The sequence below is a fragment of the Salvelinus alpinus genome, chromosome 25, assembly GCF_045679555.1.
Source record: "Salvelinus alpinus chromosome 25, SLU_Salpinus.1, whole genome shotgun sequence".
Taxonomy (NCBI): domain Eukaryota; kingdom Metazoa; phylum Chordata; class Actinopteri; order Salmoniformes; family Salmonidae; genus Salvelinus; species Salvelinus alpinus.
Genome location: NC_092110.1, coordinates 14,590,517 through 14,610,734, shown reverse-complemented (window position 1 = coordinate 14,610,734; position 20,218 = coordinate 14,590,517). Strand labels below are relative to the sequence as shown.

Below are 20,218 nucleotides of genomic sequence, written 5' to 3'. Positions count from 1 at the left end.
GGAGTTGTTTGCAGAAAATTATGGTCTGGGAGGCGCAAAAAAAAAAAGCCCTGGGGCCTATGATTTCTTAAACCGGCCCTGGGCACACTCTGTGGGAATTCCTATGGAACACCACACTGTTGGCATGGCTATGGGAATGAACACACTAGCAGGCAGGGTGGCAACAGCTGGCATTTGGGGAGAGCAGGCATGTGGTGTGTACATTGACAACATTTATTTAGCCTAATAGGCTACCAGTCAATTAGTGCAGAACTTTGTGCAGTTAATCAAGGAAATATACATACTGTACGTTTCCAAGCAATAATTCCAGGCAATTAAATGAAGTGTTGCAAATATTGGTTTCATGAAAGTTTATAGCCAACAATTGAAAAACAACTTTGGTTGGCCTACCAAAAGAGAGATTGAATGCATTATCATGGATGCATAGGCCTATCTATTCAAGGCCAATATTTCAGATTTGATATCAAGCAAAGTAAGAAAATATAGAAGGACAACCACTATAAATCCTTCTCATTCGAAGGAAAACAACTATAAATCATGGCAAACATACTTGTTATTTTGGAGGAGTGCTTTTGAGAGTCAAATCAAATCCAGATTGCATTTACGTAGCGCCTACTCCACGTGACTGGCGGTTTGGAAACCTTGCTGTGAGAACCTGCTACTGCTTTTCCATCGAGACAGCAGTTGTGGCGCGCTAGTAGTCTAGCTCTGCGAGAGTTTGAGGCGCTCTGTCTTTCTTTGAAATACGACTGTTGAACGAAATTAGGCTACTTCTTTGTCAAAAACGACATGCTACCTTTAACTTTGATTAGATAACAGGAACGACTTTGCAAGTGAAAGTTCATGGACTCACGGTGATATCCTTTGAGGCTTTGACGCTTGAACCACACGTGAAACAGTCGCCTAACAAGAAGTGAGTTACTTTTATATTTACTGTTCTGTTTACTCTCGGTTTTTCATATTATGAAAATGTTATATACACATAATAGCAAGTTCAAATTGTGTGATGAGTTAGTTATCTACGTTTGTACTGGACTTTCGTTCAACTATTAACATTAGAGCGCAGAGTCCTGTTTGTGTCACTCTGTCTTCACGGTGCCTGTAGCAAGATTCAGCTAAATATCTCCTAGAAGTTGTTACTGTTAAAGGCACTTCATTAGTTTACGACCTATTGCACACGTCAAAACATTCATTCAATGGATTATTCAGGATTTGAAGACTTACATCTTGTAAAATGCATGCAAAACAAATAATTTAAGTATTTGGGGCTGAAGTCTGACACCAAGTTAATTTCAATGCTACACTGTCTAAGTAAAGTTTGTTCAAATTGTACAGAACATTCGACTATTGCAAAATCTGGCTTTCAAAGGCATGCCACTCACAGTACACCGCAACCACGCCGCCTAATTTTGAAGTCTGATTTTCCCATGCTCATAATTTTCAAACTGAGACTATGGTGTTTTGAACACTAGCCAGACATTGTTCAAACTTCAAATAGCCCCCGATCTGATTTCAGGGAGGCTTTTGTCACAAGCTTCATAGAATGGCAAATATTTCATTTATGCTCCTAATAATAATGCATCCTGCTAGTTTCATATAAGGATGCTTTATTGCAAGAGCTATATTTTCATAACCTGAAGCTCATTATTATGTGCTCATCTGTATATTAAGACATTAACTGTGGGTTGAACTTAATATAAAATGTCAGTCAGGCTCAGGGGAGAACGACTGACCCCTCTCATTGAAGCCACGACGTTCAAGGCCAACCACGGTACTGCAGGCATTCTTTGCAGAAAACCGGATCTCCCATTTTATAGGGAATGGGGAAATGGCCATTTTATATTACACCTGATGTATGTCCTTGAACCGATTATTCTTAAATCGCACACAGAATAAGTTATAAGGATCATTTAGTAGCTATTGGCAGCCTGCAGTACCCCGGTCGGCATTCTGCTTGACATACTCAATGAGAGGGGGCAGTACTGAGCTAGCCTGCAACGTCAATAAATCTCCCACATGAAACGACATTTTAAGACTTCCTTGGCTTCAAATGCACTATTTAGTGTTCTCATAGGAACGAATTGTATCACGTGATCGATAGCTTTTTCCATTCATAAATAGTCATTGGTCAGGCTATTGAGAAAGTCATTAATATACGTGGGATTTGATTTGTTTGAATACCACACCCAGCAATAAGGAAAAGTCACATGAGTATCATTGATCATAAGTTTGTTTGACTTTTATGGTTTATAAAAACCCAGGATGTCCTGTTCATATGAAGCTATTGTTGAAAGCAGTAACCTAATGGAAGGCAGTTTTCCATGAGAAAAAAATAAATATTTACCAGCCTAATGGCCAGATACTATTGTGTATGTGTAACAATGCAATGCTCAGACAGCTGATTTGAAATGGGGGTAGTACTTGACTTCAGTTCTCTCACACACCTGCACACAGAGAGAGAGAGAGCGAGAGAGAACATTTTCCACATGTTCACTTTAATAAATACAATCGTGTACCACGTGATCCTATGGAACATTACAAGAAGGAGAATGTAAAACACAGCCAAAAACATGGCTTGCTGAATCTATGGAACATATGTTCTGAAGTGCTGTGTTTTGAAGCACTTGTGGAAACCGTATCATTTTGCAGGGCTATTGGCCCTACTCCAAAACCATATCAAAGCAATTCATTAGTTATTAGTTCATGCAGATGTGCATGTTGCTGTAACCTTGCTAACCTACAATATTACTCTGTCATAACTTAGTGGCTATCATATTGGACTTGAGTAATATCAAAAACCTCTTAATTTGATGTCATTGCAAAGCAATTAGGCTAGCCCCAAATGTATTATGTAACAAGTCTAACAACATGTCCGTTTTGTTACTAGGGTAATTACAGTAGCCTTCAGGGTTACTCAAATGGCATGAGTGGAAGGTAATGTAAGGTGTGAACCCACTAAAATCAGGCTGTTACTAATCATTTTCCTCTGAACATTGTTATTTTTCCCAGTTCCATAGTGTTTAGGCAAGCTACAATGCTGAGCTTGAGTTTGTATTGGAGCCAAAGTGTGGAAAAAGCCATTTGGAAAATGCAATACATTTAAGCTGGGTGGTAATTGCTCATTGCAGATAAATCCTATCTCTGTATTGCCAAGTCTCTGACAGGTTGGGGCCATGCAGGGCTGCTGCTTCCACCTTATTCACCTCATCTCTTGCTCTCCTTAATACTACTTCTTATCTCCTAGCTGTTGACCAACCCAATTAACTCCAAATGCACACCACACTCCCATGAATATTTAATTGCAACATTTAGGCTGCTCGAGTACACCATGAAAGATAGGCTATTGGAAATGATTAGACTATCTAACCTATTACACATGGTGTGATGATTTTGACTGGTTTTTCTCTGAATATCCACTGCCATGCTTGCTGGAAGGGAAAGTGGAGACACTCCTTTTTTGTGCAATGAGAAGATAGCCGAACTAACGAGGCCAGTTTCCTGTCTTCAGTGGCTCATATAATGGAGAGTGGAACAAAACCAATCCTTGCTAGTTTCCGATGAAGCTTCAACATGGGAACACACTGTCCCATCCCACCACTTGGCTGGAGGATGCACACATGAAATGACATCACTAGGCAAGTGTGTATGGGCAAACAGCCTTAACACACTTTATACAAATTACAAAGCATATTCATGCAAAACCAACACAGCTAAGGGAATGTTCAGTGAAACTTAAATAACAGGTTTCCAATTTGTCATACTTCAGCTAGTTTGGATCTTTGTTTGTTTTACAGGTAAGGAGGATCTATTGACACTATGTAACTTTGCTTGTAATACTTGCAGTGCATTTGGAAAGTATTCAGACCCCTTCCCTTTTCCCACATTGTTACGTTACAGCCTTATTCTAAAATCGATTAAATACATTTCTTTCCTCATCAACCTACTCACAGTACCCCATAATGACAAAGCGAAAACAGGTTTTTAGAAATTTTAGCAAATTGAAAACATATCTTATTTACATAAGTATTCAGACCCTTTGCTATGAGACTCGAAATTGGGCTCAGGTGCATCCTGTTTCCATTTTTCATCCTTGAGATGTTTTTACAACTTGATTGTAGTCCACCTGTGGTAAATTCAATTGATTGGACATGATTTGCAAAGGCACACACACCTGTCAATATAAGGTCCCACAGTTGATTGTGCATGTCAGAGCAAAAAACAAGCCATGAGGTGGAAGGAATTGTCCATGGAGCTCCGAGACAAGATTGTGTTGAGGCACCGATCTATGGACGGGGTACCAAAACATTTCTGCAGCATCAAAGGTCCCCAAGAAGACAGTGGCCTCCATTCTGAAATGGAAAAAGTTTGGAACCACCAAGACTCTTCCTAGAGCTGGCCGCCCGGCCAAACTGAGCAATTGAGGTTGAAGGTCCTTGGTCAGTGGGGTGACCAAAAACCTGATGGTTATTCTGACAGATCTCCAGAGTTCCTCTACTGAGATGGGTGTCTTTCTTGAAGGTTCTCCCATCTCTGCAGCGCTCCACCAATCAGGCCTTTATGGTAGAGTGGCCAGATGGAAACCACATTCAAATGTTTTGACATGATTTAGAAATAAACACACCTATCAATATAAGGTCCCACAGTTGACAGTGCATGTCAGAGCAGAAACTATACCGTGAAGTCCAAGGAACTGTCCGTAGATCTCAGAGATATAATTGTCATGAGGCATATATCTGGGGAAATGTATAAAACATTTTTAGTGTTGAAAGTTTCCAAGAACACAGCGGGAAATGGAGAAAATGTGGAACTAACCAGACTCTGCCTAGAGCTTGGCTGACCAACTAAACTGAGCAACTAGGCAAGAATGCCCTGTGTCAGGGAGGTGACCATCAACCCAATGACCACGCTGACAGAACTAAAGAGTTCATTGGCTAAGATGGTAGAACCTGCCAAAAGGACAACAGTCTCTACAGCACTTCACCAATCTGTTCTTTATGGGAGAGGGGCCAGATGGAAGCCATTCCTGAGAAAAAGGCTCATGAAAGCATGCCTGGAATTTGCAAAAAGGCACGTGATAGATTCTGTGGTCTGATGAGACAAATGTAACTATTTGGCCTGAATGCAAAGTGTAATGTCTGGAGGAAACCAGAAACAGCTCATCTCCCATCTAACACCATCCCTACCGTGACGCACGGTGGTGCATCCCCACAGCATCATGCTATGGGGATGCTTTTCAGCAGCAGGGACTGGGAGACTGGTAAGGATAGAGGGAACATGGCGCCAAATACAGGCAAATGCTTAATGAGAACCTGCTAAAGAGTGTAAACAACCTTTGACTGGGGGTGCGATTTACATTCCAACAAGACAATGACCCCAAGCATACAGCCAAAGCAACGCTGGAATGGCTTCAGAACAAGAATGTGAAAGTCCTTGAGTGGCCCAGACTTCAATCCCATTGAAATTCTGTGGAAAGACTTGAAGATTGCTGTTCACCATCACTTCCCATCTAACTTAACAAAGCTTGAAAATCTGCAAGGAAGAATGAGAAAAAAATCCAGATTTGCAAAGCTGATACAGACATACAAAACACGACTCAACTGTAATAGTTGCCAAAGGTGCTTCTACAAACTATTACACATTTCTAAAAACATGTTTTCACTTTGTCATTGTGTGTGAGAGAGAACCTATTCAAGCTGTAACACAACATAATGTGGAATAAGTCAAGGACTTTCTGAAGGCACTTCAATAGAATGAATAGAACGCATTCAAGTCAATGATGGCATAATGGGTGGACTGGCAGCCATTGCGAGTGTACCCATTAGAGCAAAGCAGGAAGTGTACCCATCAATATGTGCTATGATTTTGTTGATTCAACTCCATTGACATTACGAAAAATCCATTGCATGAGCCATATCAGTTAACATCATTTGAATTAACATTCTACATTGGCATGGAGAAGATTGCATCATAATATCAAGCAGCTATTGCGAGTGTACCCGTAAGATAACGAGTCAAATTGCCAGGGTTAGAGGTTCAAAGTCCATTATATTCATTGTTTGCTACAATACCTTGCTTGTTTCAGCAAGGGGCAAACATTTTTAGCACGTTGTTAAGAGTCCATATTATTGCCTCCCGAGTGGCGCAGTGGTCTAAGGCATTGCATCGTAGTGCTTGAGGCGTCACTACACACCCGGGTTCGATCCCAGGCTGTGTCACAACCGGCCGTGACTGTGAGTCCCATAGGGCGGTGCACAATTGGCCCAGCATCGTCCAGGTTAGGGTAGGGTTTGGCCGGGGAGTACCATTACTTGGCTTATTGTGCTCTAGCGACTTCCGGTCGTCAGTTGAATGGTGTTTTCTCCGACACATTGGTGCAGCTGGCTTCCAGGTGTAAAGAAGCGACCTTCATCTCCCCCGAGCTCGTTGGGGAGCTGCAGCAATGAGAAAAGATTGTTATTGGATATCACGAAAAAGGGGGTAAAAAATTAGTCCATATTATTGCAGAAACGGAGTCAACCGCACAAATGCGGTCTTCGTTAGCTGTTCGTTCCAAACGGTTATGACTGTTATTTTCATGACGCTCTTCATCCATAACCGTCGGTTACACGATTATACGGTAATTGTGCCAGTCCTACTACACTGCCAGTATTTCCTTACTGCTCATGTTAAGAGGAGTAGGCTTACTAAAAAATGCCCTGACCCAAACCAATTTAAGATTTGTACTGTTTCTCACCTCACGTGATAGTTTTATGTGGAACTATGCCACTAATGTTTTCAGTGAATGTGTTCTTCTGCAATGTATTTCTCACCTTAGGCCTAGATCCTTCAATAAATATAGCATAAAGAATGTTGTCACCTTGTTTTTTAAAACATTGTGCAGACAGTGACACCATTGTGCAATCTCTCTGCTGTAAGTAATACTCTGGAACAATTTTCACGCACCTGTTGTGGAACATTTCAAGTTAATGTAGGTCTATCTTCTACATACTGCATCCATTTCAAGCACAGTGTTTTACCTGCCAAACGCTATGCAACTGTATTCCTTTAGAAATAAATAGTATTTTCCCGATATGAATATTCTCATTCCTCCCCTGAAAGACAGCTGTTTTAGAGCGGGCTCCCTCTCATCATCCTTCCTGCATTCTACTCTGTTAGAGGCCCACCCTCTACAAACTCACACTCGAGCAGAGCTGAAGAGTAGCTGTTATTCCTGTTGATAGTGGAGCGTTCTCTAAGGAATGTGAATGGAAGATAAGCCCCAGGAATGTGATTTCCCCTGCTTATCGCCGTCTCACTGGCTCGATCTGCAAACTGCCATCTGAAAACAACACTGGATGTGGCACAAAGAAAGTTAAACATAACACCTTGGCATCACACCAGGCACGGTGCTCCAACTGTGGGTTGGTTAGTGCACAGATTAGAGTTGGGCGGTATTTGGGTGGATTTTCATACCGTTTTGTACCATACCGCACAAAACAATTCAGGCAACAGGGATCTTGATCCAGATGGGGATTGAAGATTGAATGTCTGTAGTCTGGTACCAGTCTTTGCCACTCTATCTCATTGCCAAAGAGACTGGCCTTTCAGCAGTCTCAATGTTCAATATGCAGCTGGATTTAAGGCGGAGTTGCTCGTTGGTTGTTGGAAATAACATGAGTATGTTGATAACCTGTGAGGGTTATCAACTCATCAGTTCTCCTCGATCATTAATGATTCATATTTGAAGATGACAGAAAGGCCAGTTTCTTTGGCAATGACAAGGAGTGGTAAGGAGTGGAATGTTAGCTAAAGAGACTCGTACTTAGGCTAGAATGTCTCTGCTGTAACCAAAAAGCTTGATCTAGCCACTCAGCTAGCAAGTTAGCAAAACAAATGCATAACTGGAGCCCTGAGCTGTGTGTATATACTTTATTTGACACATCTTACATTTCTTGTAGTTATACTTCATTTATAGTCATAAGCATTGCAATATCATACCGTCTGTATTTCAAAATACCCCAGTATAAATGGTATATCGCCCAAGCCTATTTCAAATCCTCCCTTTTCTGAAGGATTCTTCAAAGGGTTGTTAAACCCTAACCTTTCTCCATTAACTGTAAATGTCAGAGGAAAGTAGCTGTAACAACAGCATTCCAAATTTCTCACTATACCAAAGATTAATCATAAACAATCAGGAATCAGTTGTTTCCTGATTTTTCTGGTCGTTTTTTAAATCATTGTTTGGCAATTCTGGAAGATGTCAAACTAATTGAACTGGCTTTGTGGTAGCCTCCGCTTTTGCAAATCCTGCACCTGTCCTATTGTTGTGAAGCTCTCTCAGCCTGGCTGTTGTGCCAGAATTCTATTGGCCTGTGTAAAGAAGTAAGCAGGGAAAGGAGTGGTGGGGAGTGCTGAAAGTTTTGGCTGTGGGCTAAAGCGAAGCACCCTTACTCAAGAGGCCTCTGGAGAGCCGTGAGCTCTGGCTGAACAGATTTCACGTTAACACACTAAACAAAAGGAGAGACTGCATCCGGCACCGACCCCTCCTTTCACCGCTTGGCGAGGTACAGTGAATTAAGTGTTTCTGGGAAGGGAGTGATTGTCACTGGAAAATGGGGTGACAGACATGGTTACAACGCAAGTCTCGTTTTCAGTGTCGTAAAGTACTTAAGTAAAAATACTTTAAAGTACTAAAGTATTTTTGGGGGGTATCTGTACTTTACTATTTATTTTTTACAACTTTTACTTCACTACATTCCTTAAGAAAATAATACATTTCCAGAAGTACTCATATTTTGAATGCTTAGCAGGACAGGAAAATGGTCCAATTCACACACACTTATCAAGATAACATCCCTGGTCATCCCTACTGCCTCTAAACAGCCATCACTAACATAGAGAGTCTGCTGCCAACATATGGACTCAAATCTCTGGCCACTTAAATAAACAGACTTAATAAAGGTATCACTAGTCACTTTAAATAACGGCACTTTAATGTTTACATATCCTACATAACTCATCTCATATGTATATACTTTATTCTACACCATCTACTGCATCTTGCCTATGCCGCCCGCATGCCATCGCTCATCCATATATTTATATGTACATATTCTCATTCATCCCTTTACATTTGTGTGTATAAGGTCGTTGTTGTGAATTTGTTAGATTACTTGTTAGATTTTACTGCATAGTCGGAACTAGAAGCACAAGCATTTCGCTACACTCACATTAACATCTGCTAACCATGTGTATGTGACCAATACAATTTGATTTGATCTGGCGGACTCACTAAACACAAATGTATTGTTTGTAAATTAGTGTTGGAGTGTGCCCCTCGCTATTCATGTATGTATGTTATTTATATATATATATATATAAAATGGTGCCTTCTGGTTTGCTTAATATAGGACTTAAAAATGATAATTATATTATAGCAATTATGTTTACTTAGGTATATTTAAAACCAAATACTTTTAGACTTTTACTCAATTAGTATTTAACTGAGTGTCTTTCACTTTTACTTGAGTCATTTTCTGTTAACATGCATTTACTTTTTCTATAGTATGACAATTGGGTACTTTTTCCACAGCTGGTTTTCACCATTGCCAGGCAGTGTCGGAATGTAAGGCTGATGTAATTCAAACCATCACTGAAAAGTGAAATCCACCCTCAATCTCCAAGGTCCTCCCTTCCATCCCTCACGCTTCAGTTGCCCACCTGAGGCAGGATATAGACTCCCCACTGTCTGCTTACAGCTTTGGGAGACACAGGGAGCCTTCTCTCTCAGCTGGAGGATGGTAGTGGATCGGTAGGGACACCCAGGATTAGGGCTACTATCTGTATCCCTCTCTCGCTCTCTCTATGCCTCTATACCCCCTTCTTAAGGTGACAGTAGGACCATTGACATTTGACGTTCAGGTTTACTTGTGTCTTCATATGATTTGTGTTTGAGGCCATCTCTCAAAAGAAAATCGAAGTTTTCATATGTTTTATTCATACGCGTAGGTTCATAATGAAGCGTATTATTCCCACTATTATTAATTTCATTTAAGTTCTGAATTACTAGAGAATCATTTGTACAGAGATTGGTGGGCACCACTGGGCTGAAATGGTGGAAGAACAAAGTGTTTCTGTTTTTTATAGGAAACGGAACAAGGCCCTATCTGTCTGTGTGTACGCCTGTGTCATTTAAGATTAGGTAGGACTAGGGTTGCACATTTTGGGGAATATTCAGAGGTGGAAACTTTCCGTGGCAATTAACGGGAATACATGGGAATAAATATTAATACCATTTAAATGTAGATGTTTTTTGCATTGGATATATTTACCATATCATATGGAGACATAAACCTTTTACCTTATCATAAGTAGACATAATTGCAAATGATTAAATCCTTCCACTAGAAATGAAAAAACTATTTTAGTTATGAATTGAACATTAATTAAATTCACATGGGATTATTTCACTGAACAACAAAAGGGAATATTGAATGATCCCCAATGATCCATCCCATCTCCCAAAAACGTTTTCAATATATGTCTGTAAAATGATAGTCTAGAAACAAAAGCTTTGGTTGTCTTCCCCTCAGGCTTCCATGTCTTCTCCCTGGACCTCAATGTCCACCTCTTGAACATCAGTCTGAGGCCTCATCTTCATTGTCACTTACCAACCTTGTTGAGGATGGCTCGTTGTCATGCTCAAAAAGCCTCAAATTTGCCCGGGTGGCCACCAATTTTTCAACCCTTGTATTGGTCAGCCTGTTGCGTGCTTTGGTGTGTTCCCAAACAAGGGCCAGTTGCGCTCTGAGGCGGCTGATGTTGGTGGGATTTGGAGGATGATGGAGGCAACAGGGGAAAGAGCCTCAGATCCACAAAGTCCCTTCCACCAGGTTGCTGATGAGATATGTTGGCACGACTGCCATATTGCATCCATCCTAAAGCCCTTGACTGGAAGTGTACTTCGCCAGACTGCCAAGAACCTTGCCCTCATCCAGGCCAAGGTGGCGAGACACGGTAGTGATGACACCATAGGCCTTGTCGATCTCTGCACCAGACAGGATGCTCTTGCCAGCATACTTGGGGTCCAACATGTACGCTGCGGTGTGTATGGGCTTCAGGCAGAAGTCTTCATGCTTTTTGATGTATTTCAGAACTGCAGTTTCCTCTGCTTGGAGCAACAGTGAAGTGAACAGGGCAGTATGGATTTCTTCTCTTACACCTGCAAGCAGTCTGAACTTCAGACAGGATGGCATTGTCTCCCTCAATCTGTGCAATGGCTACTGCTATAGGTTTCAGGAGTTTCAGGCTGCTTATCACTCTCTCCCAAAATAGATCATCCAGGAGGATCCTGTTGATGGGGCTGTCCATAACGGCAGACTGTGATATGGCCATTTTTTGGAGAGACTCCTTCCCTCCAGGAGACTGTCAAACATGATGACAACACCACCCCAACTGGTGTTGCTGGGCAGCTTCAATGTGGTGCTCTTATTCTTCTCACTCTGCTTGGTGAGGTAGATTGTGGTATAACTTGATGACCCTTCACATACCTAACCATATCCTTGGCTCTCTTGTAGAGTGTATCCATTGTTTTCAGTGCCATGGTGTCCTTGAGGAGCAGATTCAATGCACGAGCAGCACAGCCAATGGGTGTGATGTGAGGGTAGGACTCCTCCACTTTAGACTAAGCAGCCACCATGTTTGCAGCATTGTCTGTCACCAGTGCAAGTACCTTGTGGTCCAAGGTCATTGATGACTGCCTTCAGCTCATCTGCAATGTTGCTTTTTCTTCTACATTAGCTGCAGTGAAATGTCTCCACATATCAGATTGTGCCCGTGGCATTTTCTTGTAAAGATTAGTTAAGCAGTTAGATTAAACAACTAATTTTGTAAGATGTTTTAAAATGAAACGTGTATGGAAACCGGTGAATTAACGCTCCTCAGTTAGCAGGCTCAAGCAAGCTAAAACCCACATGGTAGCAAAAACTAACTAGCAGAAATTGTTAACAAGTTAGAAATTATTTAACACACTTTGCTGTAGGCTACTATTTACTAGTTGACAAAAAATCATGTATGTTATATACAATATATTCACCCCACCCAGTATTGTAATCAAAACTTACCAGAAAGCATGTAGTCCTTGGCTCAGACAGTGTAGTAGTGTGGCCTCAAGAGCTTCTCATTAGTGTGCAAGATCTTGAGAATCAGCTGTGCATGATGGAAGAGTGCACTGCACATGTGATAAAAGAATGCACTTTTATGAGCATGGCATAATTTTTGGGAATGTAGTATTATTGTTATTATTATTATTGCCTGCATCTAGCTGATCTAGGGTTTAATCATTAGTCCAACAATTGGAAACAAGAGTTTCTATTGGACAAATTCAGATATGTTTATCCCTGTTCTGTCTGCTTACGTTAAACATTTTTCAACAGAATCGCCGATATGAATACACCCCTGATCACCCGCACACACACTTCACTTTAATAGCAACCACATATAAACCGCATGATCACTTTGCTTGTTGTATATTTCCTTCTCGCATCTACACGCACTCCTCCTCTCACCTTTTCTCTTCGCTTGTGGACTTCAGTGCCCAACACAACAGCTGTCTGTGACCAGGCGAAAAACCTTTCCAAGCCAAACCTTCATACTATAACCAATAACCGCTACACACAGCTTACATCGTTGTCACCATATTAGCTAGTCATAGTCAACATAGCTAGTAGACATGTCAGTTCATGTTGCAAGAGCTCTCATAGGTTGGAGGGCACCCTCAGAAGTTGTCATAATTACTGTGTAAGTATGGAAGGGGGTGAGAACCATGAGCCTCCTAGATTTTGTATTGAAGTCAATGTACTCAGAGGAGGACAGAAGCTAGCTGTCCTCCGGCTACCCCATGGTGCTACCCCAGGGAGTGCTGTTGAGGCATCAAGTGTGTTTTTATCAATTTGTTGACGTGAATATGTAGAATAGTTTTATCATTTTTTATATTTTACTTTTACATTTAACTATTCACATTTTTTTGAAATTCACTGAGGAGGATGGTCTTCCCTTTCCTCCTCTGGGGAGCCTCCACTGGTGTATGCACATGTCTGTAGATTTAGGTGTTGGATGTTTTAAACATTACAAGGAAAGACACTTTTGTTGGCTAATTGCTCTTAAAGAACTCTTGACTTGTATGGTGTTTACTCTGAGATAGACAATTTGTTTAGAGCCTCATCTGCTGATGTTTTGAAATGCCATTTGCTGAGCTGGATTGTTTTACTGTTTGGTTTTTAGGCCAGTTAAATTGTGCCCTGTGGATAGGTGTACCTAGCAGTAGAAACAGTTACTGTGCCAATGCTTAGAACTAAATCTCGCCAGATGCAGCACCATTCATGATTCAGAAATCAAAATGTCTGAAAGTAAACAATCCTGGCTTTTCTGGATGGAATCTCGATGTCTCTTGACGTTTCATATTACCTGTTGTATTTATTGTTCTCAAAGAAAGACCAGAATGTTTTTCTAGCTGGACTGTTGAAGATGAAGAGATGGGTGCTCAGTGTTTCCTCTATCTCAGAGCTTCAGATAAGTGTTTGGCAGTTGAGGAGGAGAAACAAGGAAACAAAATAGTTCCACAGAAACATAATCCGCAGCGTTGGAAGCTTAACCTTGATGTACAGTCGTTTGCTTATCTGGTTTAATAAGTCAACTGTTCTTCCTCCATCAAAACTACAAAAAGCTGTTAGTGTTTTCCCTACAATTAATTAGTCTTGGCAACGCTTCTAACGCTGCGGATTATGTTTCTGTGGAACTATTTTGTTTCCTTGCTTCTCCTCCTCAACTGCCAAACACTTATTTGAAGCTCAATGCAGTGTGAAAAACAGTTATTTTGGGCCTGCTTATTAGAAATCCAAATTGACGATGGCAGTGTTGCTATGCCTCCTCTGAGTCGCCTAATTCATGTAGCATTTGTTGTGACGGACAGTTATATTTTTGTATCACCAGTGCACCACCTCCGTGTGTGTGTCTGGCTGAGACAATGATTAAACGCCATAGTTCTCTGGAGAGCATTTGGACACAATTAAACACTGTTGTTTATGACTGCGTCCTCCATTAATGTAACCACAATTGCACTGCCTCAGCACTGCTTTCTCTGACACGATCAGCAAAGCACATTGTGTTTGAGGACCTGGGTGTTCCGTCTCATTCGATGACGAGCTGCCAGTTTATAATGTGAACAAAGTTACATTTAAAAGATATATTTCAAGTAATGTCAAATGTGATGACTGTTCAATGGCAATGAGATGTTTCTGAAAAGTTTCCTAACTGAAGTCATTAAAATTTTGCAGCAGATGTTGGAGGGAACATTGCCTGTGTAATATTAAGAGAGATGTCGATATTTGCACCACTCCACTGAAACGATGGCCTGTCTTCCATATTGGAGGCGGTCACTCATTCTGTCATTACATTTTTTTATAGGGCCATTTATTTTGGGGAGCAGAATGTTTCTGAAATGAGATTGGAGTGGTCTTTCTGATGCTGGGGACTGGAAAAGCACAAAGCAGTCAGATGTAATGGCCATTTTTCTTTTATTTCTTCCGGGACTGATCTCTCACTGCTTTCGCAATGTGATTTCTTCTGACATGTAACAAAGACATTGTTTCTACCAGTGTGTCTTTTCCTCCCTTCATAATAAGAATAATTCAGTGATATGGGCTGGACTGATTGATTTAGGCTAGAATGTTCTGGAGAAAGTTTGCATTGACAATACATGATTTATGTGAGAGCTACAGGTAACTGCCAAAATAATGGAAACACTTAAGTAAATGAGGGATACAAAGTATATTGAAAGCAGGTGCTTCCAGACAGGTGTAGTTCCTGAGTTAATCAAGCAATTAGCATCCTATCGTGCTTAGGGTCAATTGTAAAAATGCTGGGCAGGTAATTATTTTGATCATTGTTTTGGCTACAATGGCTATGCCCCAACAAGATGACAATGCCCCCATCCACAGGGTACGAGTGGTCACTGAATGGTTTGATGAGCATGAACATAATGTCAACCATATGCCATGACTGACTCAGTCACCAGATCTCAACCCAATTGAACACTTATGGGAGATTCTGGAGCGGCACCTGAGACAGCGTTTTCGGGGTCACCTTATTTTTTTCATTGTGAAGATAGATTTTTTTGCAGCTGCAGAGTTTTAAAACAGCCTATCACTCGAATGTTGTTGTATTAAATCAATGCATGCGCAAGCACTCTCGCAGTCTTCCTCAATTAGATTCAAATTACATCCAAAGTAGATCATCCTGTTCAAGATTGATATATGCATATATATATATAGATGTCCTCGCTTACCTCTTTCAGGTAATACATTCAAAGCAGTATTTGCTTTATATTTAGCTAATTAATGATGGGTTATGCATAATAAGCTTCTAACTTATAGCCTCTGTCTCTTGCGCAATACACACACACCTGTGCTCCTCTGGCCTCTCTCCTTAAAAAAAGCTCCTTAGCTCTTGGAGTCCCATGCAAGAAAAGCTAGACTAGAATAGCTTGTCGGACATTTTTTTTGTGTATTTCTCATAGCAATAGACTATTCAAAGAGGGATGCAAGCTCTTGTTTGCTGAATGTTAAATACAGCAGCCAATAGAACTCATGGGTAGTTTGAAAGAAGAGCGAACGCGCGATGGCGGTAGGCTATAGCATTCATTTATTCAGACACATAACCATTCAATCTTCATGAAGAGAAGTGAAAGCCATCAATCTAATTATAGTCCTATTATACAAGCATGTCATTAGAATAATGAAGATGAGGACAACAAAACTTATTTAACTGTTGTGAGGAAAGAATGAAGCAACAATAGAAGAGGTAGGCTATAACATTAGGGGAAATATTATAAAATGTATATATGAGTCAGCCTCCTAATACAAATAGGCCCTATTATATTTTAAAATCAAATTCTCTAGCCTATACTTATAACTGTGTAGGCCGTATGTAATGCACCAGAATCCGCATGTGCCGCACCAGAAAGTTCTGTCCCAACTTTATCATGAGTTGGACTGGAATTATGCACCTCCTTCATGTAATACAGTTTACACTCAATAAGATTAGCCTACTGGAGCTTGTTTCATTTATTTACCCAAGAGAGCATATAGCTAGCTACATCTATGGGCTTTTATGTTTTTATGACATGCGTAAAGCCTATAAATCATATGTATTGGACAATCATGTAGGATATTTTTGGGTTTTGGTTTCATAAAATGTATTTAATGTATAGCTTATCAGGCTCAGGAAGCATCAGGCTTGATTTAAAAAAATATATATTTATATGCTTCATATCTTTTTGAATTAAACTTCCGGTTTTGGCAGGAAATACTGGGCTACCCGGGAGAAAAGAGATTCATTCTCAGGATGCAACATTTGTAAAATACTGGGAAAATATTAAACCCTATAACCTTACCCCTTCCACCAAAGTCAAACAGTAACACTCACCAATGATCTTATCTCTTTCCATCCACAGAGGAGCGCTGACGACCTCCTCTCCATCTACCCTCTCTCTCTGCGACTCTTCCCCCCTCCCTCAAGATGAGTGCCAAGTCAGCCATCAACAAGGCGGTGTTCACACCCCACGATGAGAAGATGCTTGCAGCCGTGCAGGTGAAGAGGAGGACCAAGAAGAAGATCCCCTTCCTGGCTACTGGAGGACAGGGAGACTACATGACCTTCATCTGCCTCTCAGGTACTACAACCCTCATTTTTCACCTTTTTCATTTATTTGTCTTTCCTCTTTTTACCTCCTATCCTTTCCTAGTTGTACCTCTTTTTCTCTCGTTGTTCTGCCATTCCTCTCTTTACAGTCTTGTGTTCCTTTCCTCTCTTCACATCTGTGAGTGCTGGGGCTCCTGGGGCTCCTGTGCTGATGATGACTACTCCAGACTGACAGGTTTCCCTGTAGCATTGTCTGTGGCATGTGGCTATAATGTCCCTGCTATTGACAGGTTTTTTGATGGCAGTGGTATGAGTGTGTGTGTTTATTTGTATGGATGTGTGTGTGTGTTGGTGGCCCGACTAGAGGGTGCTGTGCTGCATCTGATCGAACGTGTGCCCAGAGTGATTATCCTCACTGTCAGTGTTATCAGCCTGGAATTGAGGTAACATGCTAGAGAGACCACAGTCACATTGCAACACACGTCCCCTTCAATTCACCTTCTAATACGCTCTCTGAAGAGCCTGTTTACTGTTGCTGAGCCAATATAGCAAGACCCTTAACCAATTTAGGGTTTAAATGGATGACATTTACTTTGAAATATATACTTTAAAAAAACTGAAATTGGGTTTAAAATAGTTTCTGAAAGATGTTCTATCCTCTGAAATATTGCACTCTTAATCAGTCATGCTCATTAATATATGTGAGATCGAGAGGAACGGGTACAGAGCATTTTCACTAGGCTAAATTACATTTCTTTAACCCATTCTGCAGTCCTATTAAACCATTCTTTGGCAGCAAATCATGTCATCATCTCAAGGTCTCAACTCATTTAATATGGATAGTGTGGGGAATTGATCTATCAGTTACACGCAACCTTGAAGGCCAGAACTACCGTGTCAAGACTCAATGTAGTCTCCCAGTAAGTAATTACAACATGGTGCAATATGACAGTTGACACTCTTTTTACACTGATGTCTCTAGTACTGTACTGCACTCCTCTTCACCAAAATATTTTAATATATTATTATTATAATTATTCTTTTTAGATCTTAGGCACCTTTCTTAGACCTTAAGCACCTACAAATTCGTAACGTGTTGTACGAAGTGGATTTGTAACATATACGAATTGCAAGGAGAAAAATAAATATTGATATATGCAGCCATGCAATCTCCTTAGGTAAACATTGGCAGTAGAATGGACTTACTGAAGAGCTCAGTGACTTTCAACGTGGCACCGCCATAAGATGCCACCTTTACAAGTCAGTTAGTCACATTTCTGCCCTGCTAGAGATGACCCGGTCAACTGTAAGTGCTGTTATTGTGAAGTGGAAATGTCTAGGAGCAACAATGGCTGAGCCGCGAAATGCCACACAAGCTCACAGAACGGGACCGCTGATTGCTGAAAATCGTCTGTCCTCAGTTGCAACACTCACTACTGCGTTCCAAACTTGCATAGTGCCAACTGTAAAGTTTGGTGGAGGAGGAATAATGGGTTGGGGCTGGAGTTTGGGTAAAGCCCTTTCCCGTTTTAGCATGACTATGCCCCCGTGCACAAAGCGAGGTCCATACAGAAATGGTTTGTCGAGATCGGTGTGTAAGAACTTGACTGGCCTGTACAGAGCCCTGACCTCAACCCCATCGAACACCTTTGGAATGAATTGGAACGCTGACTGCGGGCCAGGCTTAATCGCCCAACATCAGTGCCCGACTTCACTAATGCTATTGTGGCTAAATGGAAGTAAATCCCTGCAGCAATGCTCCAACATTTAGTGGAAGAAATAAGAAATGAATGAAGTTGTGCAAAATTGTAAGGGCCCATTTTGGCTTGTGAACACTACTTTCAAAACTACTGGCTGAAATTATTCAAAACCTCCTACAGCGTCACTTTAAATATCACTGTAAATATGTGATGCAAAAACTGTGTTGGTGGGATTTGTTGGAGGGGGAAGAAGATGAATCCTCCGTTTGTCCCACTGACTGCTATAATGTGAATGGATGCACATTCACAATTCCATTCTGGGTTCCTTGTACATGTAGCTAGGTCTACTACTACTTCTTGTAAGGGTTGTGCTTTGTGGAGCATCACAGATCCTGTCCCTCTATATGGCTCATCAGCTTGTAGGAGCTGTACACATTCACTACCGACTAGGCCAGGCCTGGGCAATTATTTTCCATGGAGGGCCACATAAGAATATATTTTTGCCATCGCGGGCCAGGCTCATATTACAGGACTATACATCATGTGTATGACTGTGTTGGCAGATATATCTACTGTAAATCACATCCAGATATGCTACATATTTCACTTTTTTAACATGCACAGAAACCACATCCATGTTCTCATTTTGGTAGGTAATTTCATTATTAAACATGCAATGAACTACACAGAGGGAAAAGTACACTGTGCATTCAGCACCACGGACAGAACTCTTGTTATTGGGTATGAACAAAAACACAGAGAGAGAGCTCTACATTACATTTAAACTACTCAGTGTGAGTAGATGATGTGTGAGTAAATGATGTGCACTGACTAGAGCGGTGAAGTCAGGTATAGTTTCTGACGTCGTTATGCTTAGGATTGCTAAGAGGTGAGAGTCAGTGAGAGATGATCTGTGCCTTTTTATTTCATCACTGATCATGTCTGTTCACATACGTAGGTTGACCCAAACAGTACAAACATCTTCTGGGCATGACTCTTAATCTTTGGAAAGTTTTGTTCATCGAGAGATGCATAGAACCTCATCAGTGACATTGTTTTGAATAGTTCTCCAATCACTGCATCAGACTGAAGATTGATAAGCTCAAGTTGCAGGTCAGTGGGGGCGTTATCCACATTGAAGGTGAAAGGAGAGGAAACCAACAGCATGTCATTTTCCAACACTTTGAAATCCTCAAAACAATGAGAACTCACCGTTCAAAGCACGCAGCAGCGATGTATACTTCTCCCGCTGGTCATCTGATAGAGAACAGACTAGTAGTGTTGGAAGGTGGATGTATACTTCTACCGCTGGTCATTGATAGAGAACAGACTAGTAATGTTGGAAGGTGGATGTATACTTCTCCTACTGGTCATCTGATAGGGAACAGACTAGTAGTGTTGGAAGGTGGATGTATACTTCTCCCACTGGTCATCTGATAGAGAACAGACTAGTAGTGTTGGAAGGTGGATGTATACTTCTCCCACTGGTCATCTGATAGCGAACAGACTAGTAGTGTTGGAAGGTGGATGTATACTTCTCCCGCTGGTCAACTGATAGGGAACAGACTAGTAGTGTTGGAAGGTGGATGTATACTTCTCCCACTGGTCATCTGATAGAGAACAGACTAGTAGTGTTGGAAGGTGGATGTATACTTCTCCCACTGGTCATCTGATAGCGAACAGACTAGTAATGTTGGAAGGTGGATGTATACTTCTCCCACTGGTCAACTGATAGGGAACAGACTAGTAGTGTTGGAAGGTGGGTGAGATTGTTGGCTTCTACTTGGCGGGTCAGGAGGAGTAATTTTCCCTTGAAGGCTTTGACAAGGCTGTACATGTGA

General features: G+C 41.2%; 1 protein-coding gene across 2 annotated transcripts in view; it reads left to right on the top strand.

Annotated features, from left to right (window-relative positions):
- Positions 1-604: 604 nt before the first annotated feature.
- LOC139553411 (syntaxin-binding protein 6-like) overlaps positions 605-20,218 on the top strand; it is a 98,425-nt gene continuing 78,811 nt past the window's right edge. The window contains exons 1-2 of one of the 2 annotated variants that reach the window (XM_071365705.1): positions 605-913; positions 16,490-16,708. In XM_071365705.1, the coding sequence (XP_071221806.1) occupies positions 16,555-16,708 (154 nt within the window). In that variant the 5' untranslated portion in view covers positions 605-913; positions 16,490-16,554. The remainder of the gene's footprint in view (positions 914-16,489; positions 16,709-20,218) is intronic. The other variant, XM_071365704.1, reaches the window with a different exon arrangement.